Source organism: Oryctolagus cuniculus, chromosome 14 (assembly GCF_964237555.1).
Source record: "Oryctolagus cuniculus chromosome 14, mOryCun1.1, whole genome shotgun sequence".
Classification (NCBI taxonomy): Eukaryota; Metazoa; Chordata; class Mammalia; order Lagomorpha; family Leporidae; genus Oryctolagus; species Oryctolagus cuniculus.
In genome coordinates, this window is record NC_091445.1 from 74,277,046 (window position 1) to 74,287,773 (window position 10,728).

General features: G+C 47.7%; 1 protein-coding gene across 4 annotated transcripts; it reads left to right on the top strand.

The window, feature by feature from the left end:
- The first annotated feature begins 1,071 nt into the window (after positions 1–1,071).
- On the top strand, positions 1,072–7,617 carry FST (follistatin). 4 transcript variants are annotated; one of them, XM_051853473.2, is made up of 6 exons: positions 1,072–1,545; positions 3,328–3,519; positions 3,923–4,141; positions 4,489–4,713; positions 5,421–5,651; positions 6,137–7,617. In XM_051853473.2, coding segments are annotated over exons 1-6 (954 nt in total). In that variant the 5' UTR covers positions 1,072–1,460; the 3' UTR covers positions 6,139–7,617. The 4 variants fall into 4 exon arrangements, with proteins under 4 accessions (XP_051709433.1, XP_051709431.1, XP_069913002.1 ...); XM_051853471.2 differs by having other exon boundaries at positions 6,401–7,617; XM_070056901.1 differs by having other exon boundaries at positions 5,424–5,651.
- Positions 7,618–10,728: the final 3,111 nt, after the last annotated feature.

Here is a 10,728-nt window from a genome sequence, read left to right on the forward strand (position 1 = left end):
AATAAACAATATAGCCTTTTCCGTGAAGTAATCGCTTTATATAAAAGGAAATATCGCCTCCTCAGTTTCATTCAGCGGTGCCAAAAATGTTATAAATGAGAGACCCGCCAACTTCCAGTGAAGAATGCCAGGCACTGTACTTAATAAACTGAGGCTACAGAAGTTCATTATCGATGTTGCAATCTTTTTTTATTCGCGGGGGGGGGGGGAGGGAGAGAGAGAGGAGAGAGAGAGAGAGAGAAGAGAGAGAGAGAGAGAGAGAGAGAGAGAGAGAGAGAGAATCGAGTCTGGAGCCGAGCTGGAGACGAGAGAGACAGAGACGCACAGGACAGAAACTAGGGGAGTCGCCGAGCGGGGAGGAGGGGGCAGACCGCCTACGTCGGCGCCCCCGCTCGGGGCTCCGACTCCAGACGCCCGGGAAGTGAAAGGGGAGAGAGAAGAAAAGGGACAGGGCGAGACTGCACCGGGGGGGAGGCCGTGTCTGAGGTGTTAAACATTTTTGTTTGCTACTCGTGGAGACCCGGGGCTTGCGTCTCCGCGCTGCTCCGCCAGGGTGGAAGGTGCCGGGGCCGGGGTTCCCAGCGACCCCTCAGGGCCGAGAGCCGCCGCCGCCGCCAAGTCCAGCACGCACAGACCCAGACACAAAACCTCCCGCCGGGTCCCCCGCGCCCAGGCTGTACGGGAGGCTGGCAGGGTCCGACCCCACCCTGAGCGAGCGAGGGCTCTCCAGCAGCCCGCGGCTCTCCCGGCGTCTGCAAAGTCTTTTGCCAGAGCCGAGGAGCGGAGAAGCAGCGGCGCGGAGACCAAGTGCCGGCTTCCCCGCTCGGCCCGCCGCCCGCTCCAGCGCCCCGCGGCGCACACCCGCACACACACACACACACACACACGCACGCACGCACACACGCCACCCCGGGCGCGGCGCGCTGCCCGCAAGCGGCGGCGTGCAGGACATGAAGTGGGTGTTCTTCCCCGCTCCCCACCCCCGAGCGTCGCCCCCACCCCCCGCCCCGGCCGCCTGCCCCCTCCCTCCCGCTCCTACGCAAATAAGAACTCGGCGATTCCCCTCCTGCCGCTTTGATTTCGGGCACCTCCGACAGATAACTGGGAAGGGTTTCCAGAAGGTGGGAAATGTCACCTGATTCACAGTGAACTTTTAAAAGCTCCCCACCCCCAAGGAGCCGCGCACACCCTCGCTCGAGGCCGCCCTCCCACAGCCCCACACACTGGGAGACCGCCCACCGCAAACCGCGGAGACCCCCGTCTAGATTTAAAGCGCGGCTGCGCCCGGCTTCTGACGTCCATTGAATCGCGCGGGCGGCCGGCTGTGAGCGCGGGGCTGCGCCCGGATCTCTGCGCCCTCCGCCGCTCGCCTCCGAGACGCGCGCCGCTCGCACCAGCCGCCCCGCCGCCGCGCCCGCTCCCCGCGCCGCCGCGCTCCTCGCCCCGCGCCTGCCCCCAGGATGGTCCGCGCCAGGCACCAGCCCGGCGGGCTTTGCCTCTTGCTGCTGCTGCTCTGCCAGTTCATGGAGGACCGCAGCGCCCAGGGTAAGCGAGGGGAGGGGGGGATGCGCTGGGCAGGCTGGGCTGAGGGCAGGGGGCTCTACTTTTCTGTGGTCTGTTCGCCCCAACGCTGCTCTTGGAAGATGTTGGACCAAGTTAGCGACTCCGCGATGGAGAGCAGTGGGGAAACACCAAGGCAGTGACACTTTGGGACCGGCAGCGGAGTTGGGAGCTCGGCTCTCCTTTAAAAGGAAAAGGAGCAGGCTGGAGTCTGCCTCAGTATTAGGGTTAGATGCTCCGAGTTCTGGCCGGGATGACTTGAGATGGTATCTCCGGGGTTGGGGACCAGCATCAGTAGTAGCCTGCGGATTTCGGCCGCCCGGTTTGCAGTCTAACCTCTGTGCCTCCCACGTCTTTTGGAGACTTTTTACAATGACCTGGGGCTGCGGAGACACTGAATTTTCTCCGGTGGCTTGGGGGACGTGGTTTCAGAAAGTTTGCCCAAACTTGGAAATGTGGGTGCTGAAAATTTTCGAGGGAAGTAGCTTTCTGCCTAATGGATGCTTCTTCCAAACCCCCTCCCCCAACCCCGCAAAAAAAAAAAAAAAAGTCAAATTATTACCCGGGAGTGTTGTGAGTTACTTTACAGTTTTTTTTTTTCCCTCTTCTTTGCTTCATTCCTCGGACTGTTAACTTTTTGTAAAACAGCGAGCAGCCCACAACTGATTTAAATGCTAAGCTGTATCAAGAGTAAATCTCTTAAGTTTGTCTTGTAAAAATAGCTGTTTCTTTCCATTAGTCTTGGGCAGAATTTTTAAAATAATACTAGCAGCCTGTGGTCCAGTTATTGTTAAAGTCTTACTTCCTGAACCAAATCTGGGTGTTAAAAGAGGGGAAGGGGGAGAGATTCCTTGCACAGGTTTCTTCGTGCTAGGTGGGAGCTAGGTGTACGGAGCCGGGACCCGGCAGGACGCTCGCCCCGGGCCGAGGTGCCCTGCCCGCGTGAGCGTGAACGTTTCCAGGGTGTGAGCGACCCCGCCGTCTGCACCGCCCTGCGCCCGGCTGCCCGCGTCCAGGGACGTGGGCGCCAGGGAAAGCAGCCCTCGGAGATTTCGAAAGCTCCCGGTGGCCGCGGGCGTGCTCAGGGGCGGCGGATTGCAAAACGGGCCCGTCGGGCGGGCTGCGCCTCGAGGCCGCGCGGGGCAGCTCCGGATTGCTTTTTTGCTTTCATTTTTCGCAAGTGCCTTTTTGCTTGATCTGTTCCTGCGCGTGCGTGCGTGTGTGTGTGTGTGTGTGTGTGTCTCCTTCTCCTCTCTCTCCCTCTCCTCTCCCGTTCTCTCACTTTCTTAACCCCTGTCACAAATAATTCCCGTGCCGCCTACATGAAACCAACATGTAAAAACATCCGTCGCATCCTGTTTTTGTCAGGTTCTTTAATCTGCCCTTCGAGTCGCTGCAGGTTATGAAATGGGACGAATAAAAGTAAACAGTCTAGTAAAAGTCAATGCAAGCTGCACGTGTTGTGTCTGGGTCACTGGTTAACTGACATTGATATGGCTGGGGCGCTCTGGCTTCTGCCTCGCCCTGCCTCCCCTCGTCTGCCCCCCACCTCTGGGATCAGGGCTTCCCCCCCTCCTTCCCAACCCCTCCACCCCCTCCTATTTATTTGCCGCGCGTCTCCCCCGCCGCGCGCCCTGCCCTCCCTGCACCACGCTCACCCCCTCCCCACGCCCGCCGTGTCGTCTGTGCTCGCTCGCCCGCCGCCTCCCTCTCCTCGTCCCCCGCCGCTCGCCGGCGCATCCACCTCCCACCCCCGACTCTTCACAGCTGGGAACTGCTGGCTCCGCCAAGCCAAGAACGGCCGCTGCCAGGTCCTGTACAAGACCGAGCTGAGCAAGGAGGAGTGCTGCAGCACGGGCCGCCTGAGCACCTCGTGGACCGAGGAGGACGTGAACGACAACACGCTCTTCAAGTGGATGATCTTCAACGGGGGCGCCCCCAACTGCATCCCCTGTAAAGGTGGGACTCTTCCTCCCCAACCTCAGGCCCTCAGCAGAGGGCGTCTTACCCTGGGCTTCCCCACTACCTACCTGGGGGGGGGGGGGGGGACTGGAACCAAGAGAGCTGTGTGGGTGGGCTCCTCCTTCCTACGCCCAGCTCTGAGACGCCATTGGGAGCCATTCCTGCCTGTCACAACTCTTCGCAAAACAGAGTCCGCGGAGGTCCCCGGACTTCTGAGCCACGTGTGGAGACAGATTTGGGTATGGGGCCCTGCCCCCCTCCAACCCACTAAAAGAGGGCCTGGGGGCTCCTGAGAACAAACTCAGAGCTACAGGATTGCACAAGGCACCAGCACGACCTCCGGGCTGACCTACGGACCGCCCGGCCCTGGTTGTAATCCCTACCTCTTTCCAATCCATAGAAACGTGTGAGAACGTGGACTGTGGCCCCGGGAAGAAATGCCGGATGAACAAGAAGAACAAACCCCGCTGCGTGTGTGCCCCAGATTGTTCCAATATCACCTGGAAGGGTCCCGTCTGCGGGATGGACGGCAAAACCTACCGCAACGAATGTGCACTCCTCAAGGCCAGGTGCAAAGAGCAGCCGGAACTGGAAGTCCAGTACCAGGGCAAATGTAAAAGTAGGTCCCGCCCTTCCTGAGCAAGCCCTCAGCTCCCCTCCTCGGAGCTCTCTACCTACTGTAGACCCTCTGGAAGCCCCGTAGGGGATAGAGTAGTCCACAGGAAGAGCCTCATAGCGATGCTAGTGATAGCAGGTAAAGGAACTACTTTTGTAACTTGTGAAGACATAGTGAGAGTACTAAAGGGACCGACCTGGAGTCGTAGATTTTCTCTGGAAAACCACAGGACTCCCCAAGTGCCTTTTGAAACTGGATGCTTTAATTCCATAATTGCCTCCGTAACATCAAATGCTCACTCCTTGGGGGCCACAGGTGCCTATTAATGTGTGTTTCTCTCTGTGTTTCAGAGACCTGTCGGGATGTGTTCTGTCCAGGCAGCTCCACGTGTGTGGTGGACCAGACCAATAACGCCTACTGCGTGACCTGTAATCGGATTTGCCCTGAGCCTACCTCCCCGGAACAGTACCTCTGTGGGAACGATGGAGTCACCTACCCCAGCGCCTGCCACCTGAGGAAGGCCACCTGCCTGCTGGGCAGATCCATCGGACTGGCCTATGAGGGAAAGTGTATCAGTAGGTATTCTGAATGCAGGAAGGAAAAGCAGAGAAGGCAGGATCAAAAAGGCTGGCTCTCTGGTGGTAGCCGCTGGGTTGAGCAATAAAGAAGGCTGCGGGCCTCCCCAGGCACATGCTTTCACCAGAGGGCGAAATACTCCCTGCTTTGAGTAAACCCTCATGATCACAGCATTCATTCATTCCTCTCGGAAACTTGTTTTCTGGAAGCACTGACATCTATATTCAAATGCCTGCAAAGTGCAGGAAAAAATGTTCCATCTCAGAAAACTTCAAACTCTCAATTTTACACTTTTTTTTTTTAAGTGCCAGACTTGCTGGAAGTGAAAAATAATTACTTAACAGTTCCTGAAATCTGTTGTCAGATTCTAGTAATTGATGGAACTCTTTTTTAAAAGACCCCACTTGTGGGAAATAATCAGACACACTTAATTCAAGGATATTCTGAAATCCTGTTCCCCCAAAAAATTTATTTTCATGCACTACTATTATATGTTAGAAATGGGCTGGGGAGGGTGGGAGTGTGTGTGTGTGTGCGTGTGGGTGTGTGCACATTTCACTTTTATTATCAAGTATTTTTGTGTAACTTCTTCATTACCCTCCCCCGTAAGTAATAATACAAAAGTGATTTTTTTCTGTTTATTGATGGGATTAGAGAAAGAGAATGGGCAAGTCAGTTTACTCATCACAAACACATTATATCCTAGAAGCAAAGTCCTGTGAAGACATCCAGTGCACTGGTGGAAAAAAATGTTTATGGGATTTCAAAGTTGGCAGAGGCCGGTGTTCCCTCTGTGATGAGCTGTGCCCTGACAGTAAGTCCGACGAGCCTGTCTGCGCCAGTGACAACGCCACTTACGCCAGCGAGTGTGCCATGAAGGAGGCTGCCTGCTCCTCAGGTGTGCTGTTGGAAGTAAAGCACTCCGGATCTTGTAACTGTAAGTGTGGTTTTTAACCTTGCTGCAATTTAAGTCTCTCCCAGGCAAGCCCTGGGGAACGGACACTTAAAAAGCACGCAAACCTCCCCACGTGAGCCTATTTGTATTCCAGTTAGGCAGCTGCTGAATCTCACCAGCAATTCCGTGACCCACAAAAGATTCTCTGCAATGTTTCCTGGCTCTTAGGACTTTTAGGATGGTGATCATCAACAGGATGGCCTCTGAAAACCTATTTCCAGTTGTTTACCCATAATTCTTTTGCTTTAGTAATGTGCTTTGCTCTTTGCCTTATTAACACTTGAATCTAAACTAACTGCTTCAAAAGTTTCAGGTTTTTTTGTTGTTTTTGTTGTTGTTGTTTTTACCAAAGACAGATATCATATCACACATGGGCTGCTGCTTTTTGCAGTTGCCTCTACTAACTCTGATTAAGGACCCAAAGCAGTTATAACTAGAACACAAGAACGCTTTTTATCTAATTTCAGGAATCTGCCCGTAAAACCTGAGCCATTGATTCTTCAGAACTTTCTGCAGTTTTTGACTCCATAGATTATGTTTTTTTTTAATTAAACTTATTGCATAACAGCAGATGCCAAAAACAAAAAATAAAAGCATCTCACTGCAAGTCACTTAAAAACGCAACGCTGTAATATGGCTGTATCAGAGGGCTTTGAAAACATACACTGAGCTGCTTCTGCGCTGTTGTTGTCCATATTTAAACAACAGCTCCCCTGTATTCCCCCATCTAGCCATTTCGGAAGACACCGAGGAAGAGGAGGAAGATGAAGACCAGGACTACAGCTTTCCTATTTCTTCCATTCTAGAGTGGTAAATCTTCCACCAGTGTTCAGTGTTGGCATAGCCTATGAGCAAAAAAAAAAAAAGAAAAAAAAAAGAAAGAAAGAAAGAAAAGAAAGAAAAGAAAAAATATATTGTCCATACTGTAAATAAGTGTATGCTTATTTATTTGGGGGGGAAACTATACATTAAAGACCTTTGTCCTAAAGCTCTCTCCCAGGCCACCTTGCTACTCATTGGACATGGAGAGGCGGTCATTTTGAGGTCTACTGGATGAGGCCCATAGTTGAGACTTGTAGACATTTATTTATACTGTGTCATGTTTTTATAATTTATACATACAATGTCTGGTTGACTGTACACCTTGTTTTTGAAGAAATTTATTCGTGAAAGGAAGAGCAGTTGTTATTTATTGTGAGGTCTCTTGCTTGTAAAGTAAAAGCTTTTTTTTTTCCTTGTAAACCATTTAAGTCCATTCCTTACTATTCACTCACTCATCTGTCTCCCTACATTTCACTGTTGTTAGACCCTTTTCCACTTTTAACAAACTTGCATGTCTGTTTCCGTCATGTTTATTTATTGGATTTTCTGCTGCCTGATCTGTACATACATGGTCCCTCGGGTTTTGTTTACAAGGAATCTTGACTGACCAAAAGGCATTATAACTCTGACTCAAATACAAGGTACAGAGGATGTGCATCTTTGCGGAAACTCCTAATTCAGTTCTCTTGTTAGGATGAAGATGTTTGAGAGAAAGGGGATGACAGTCGCTTTAGAATCCTAGTGATGTACTCTTATGATGTTAGAGATCCAAAGAAAAGGAGTGATGTGGGTATCAGGAGACTAAAGGAAGGTGGAGGCTACACATTCAGCTTCTGTTTGGTGTCTCCTTTAAACTAGCTGGCTGTACCTTTTAAATTAGCTCTTTTTCAACCAGTGTGTCACTCAAAGTTATATTGAAGCTTTATCAGTTCAAGTTTCTTGCTTTTCATAATACTTTTTTCTGATGCAATTTTATATTTTCAAACATGGCAAGTTAAATATAAATTCATTTAAATATATAGTTTTGTACTTTTCTACCATGTAAATGTGCAATGTATATAAAAGTTATAATGTGTATTTGTAAATAAATGATGAGTGAAAAAATAAAAAAATTTTAAAAAGCCAATAGCCTCAATTCCTGATGGTGCAAAAGTGGTTGTTTGGGCTTTTGGTAAAATTGTACATGGTAACATTTACTATGGATTACAGTGACTTTGAAAATAAGTGGCAAGGCCAACAGAAGCTTGGAATTTGGAATATAAAGGGATCTGAGGTGCAGTAACTCCTGTGTGGAGTCACACATGCATGTCATGAAACACACTGAGGAACATTCAAGATGTGGACCTCTCCCTGTGTTGAACCAAGCCTAAAGTTTTCTCTTTAAAGCAACCATCTTAGCTTAGTCTTTCTTATTTACAAGCTCACTGCCATCGGCAGGGGTACCCTATAACCTACTTTCCTTATTAAGTAAAGTGCACCTGTGGTGGGTGTGTGGCACAGCTCTTAAGTCACTATTTGGGATACCTACACACTGGATCAGGAGTGCCAGGAGTTCAAGTCTTGACTCTAGTCATTCGAGCTTCCTGCTAATTCTCATCCAGGAAGCAGCAGGAAATGGCTCAAGTATTTGAGTCCCTGCCATCCACATGGTGGATCCTCCTAGCTGTTGTACACATTTGAGAATTGAACCAGCAAATGGGAAATTTCTACCTCTTTGCCTTTCAAACAAGTAAAAAATTGTTTAAATAACGTGAATCTTAGATCTTTGCAAAAGCCACACATCACAAGGAAAAGTAAAAACAGACTGGTAATATTTGACAGGCACATTCTAGAAATCAGAGTATCAACTGCAGAAATAGGCATGACAGTCTTGGAATTCTAAACACTTAGTGAGGTAAGGATGAGAATGGAGATTTTCACAGTGTTATGCATGATTCCTGGGGATTCGATCATGAAATCCATAAGAAAGCATGTCAGTGCTTGGCAGTTTTTGTTAGATACTATCACAGCCATAGGACAGCATTGGGAGTATCAGTGGTCCCGTGATACACTGTAATACATGGGCTACATAAGTAGTTTCTCACCACAAGTTTCCTATTCAGTGTGCTACATAGTCAAAGCCCAAGAATATTAAAAATATCAAATGCCAGCAGTTAGAAAGTCTGAGTAGAGACTATGAAAGGGAAAGAGCAAAGAATTTTCAATGTTACCAAAATTACTTAACAAATAGATTTTTTTTCTTTCAAAGTGTTTTACTCTGTTTTTTTTTTTTTTTTTTTTTTTTTTTTTTTTTTTTTTTTTTTTTGCCAGGCAGAGTTAGACAGTGAGAGAGAGAGAGACAGAGAGAGTTATAGACAGTGAGATTACTCCATTTCTTTTTCAAGTTTTATTCCCTTGTGAAAACTGTTTCTTAAGAATAATCACCAAAAACTATTATGTTTGCAAATGTTGACTCTCCACTGTGGTCACCAAATGAGAACTTTGGTGGAGGCAGAGGAGTTTTTGGCAGGCAGAGTCTGTATTAATGATTAAGAGTCTAGGGTTTTATTATATACCCTCCCTGGGTTGCCAGAAAAAGAGAAGCAGAAGTGACTAAAACAATCAAGTTGCAATTAACCCCAAGAAGGCTGAGGGTTAGCGGATGAGCCACCCTGGGGAGGGGCTCCCAGGAAAGGAGTCAAGACAGAATTGGTTTCACAGCTCTTCCTGGAATTGATTTGTTACTTGGTCCCAGGATGCTACAGACACTCAAAAGCTGCCATTGGTTATTGGAGTAAAAATGTCAAATTTAGCAGGCACCAATGTGTGTCTTGGCAAGGGGGAGTGACAAAATCAGCAGCTTGCCTTTTAAACAACATCCAGATTATTTATTTAAGATTTTTATTCCATGCTTGTCAGCATCAATCATTCCTCCTAAACACCAAACCGTATCTCATTTTCCTTCTTGGAGTTTTCTGCTTGTCCACTAATCCTGCATTAGGCTAATTAGCAGTAAAACATTTTAAATTAAGTCTCTTAAAAGTATATCAACATTTGGGGCGAATGCTGTGGCACAATAGGTTAATCCTCTGCCTGCGGCGCTGGCATCCCATATGGGTGCCGGTTCTAGTCCACTTCCAATCCCACTCCCTGCTATGCCCTGGGAAAGCAGTAGAAGATGGCCTAACTCCTTGGGCCCCTGCACCTGCATGGGAGACCTGGAAGAAACACATGGCTCCTGGCTTTGGATCGGCACAACTCTAGCTGTTGCAGACATTTGAGGAGTGAACCAGCAGAAAGAAGACCTTTCTCTGTCTCCCTCTCACTGTCTGTAACTCTACCTCTCAAATAAAATAAATAAAATCTTTTTAAAAAAAGTTTATCAACATCATTAGATTATTGTTAGAAATTCAGTGATGACCAAAAAAGTCTAATTTACTTAATAGAAATACTTTCTATTAACTAGTTTTAATTAGTATGACTATATCCTAATCATCATTAGGAATTACACAAATATAAATAATTATAAATCTGATTTTCATCAGCTTGTCCTCAAGTATGATAAAAGTAAAATCTCAAGTATGATAAAAATAAAATATGGCATAATTAAAATAATTCTGAAACAGAACTGCTAGATGCAGTGTATGACTAGACTGGATCCTGTTCCTTAGGAGAAAATGCTATAATAATATTGGGCCAATTCATAATAAAATCATAATACTATCCAAATATAAAGTATTGCATCAAAGACAAATGTACTGAAATTGATTGCTGTGGTTATATAAGAGAATATTCCTAGACTCAAGAAACATTCACTGAAGTATTTAAGAGAAAAAGTCCCAAAATACATGCAATTTATCCTTAAATGGCTTAGGATAGATTTTATCATTTTTTTCCATCCACTCAAATATTCAAATAACAAAATGAAGTCAAAAAAAATCTGAGTACAAGGTTTATGTAAATTTTTGGTACTTTGTTTTTGTAATTTTCCTGTAAGTTTGAAATTATATCCTAAAATCATTATCAAAGAGAAGGGGGATTGGGGCTAGTGTCGTGGCTAAGTGGTTTAAACTACCACCTGTGATGCTAGCATCCTGTATGGGTGCTGGTTCAAGTCCTGCCTGCTCCACTTCAGATCTAGCTCCCTGTTAATGTGCCTGGGAAAGCAGCAAAAGATGGCCCAAATGCTTGGGCCCTTGCCATCCAAGTGGGTAACCTAGATGAAGCTCCTGGCTTCTGGCTTCAGCCTGGCCCAGAC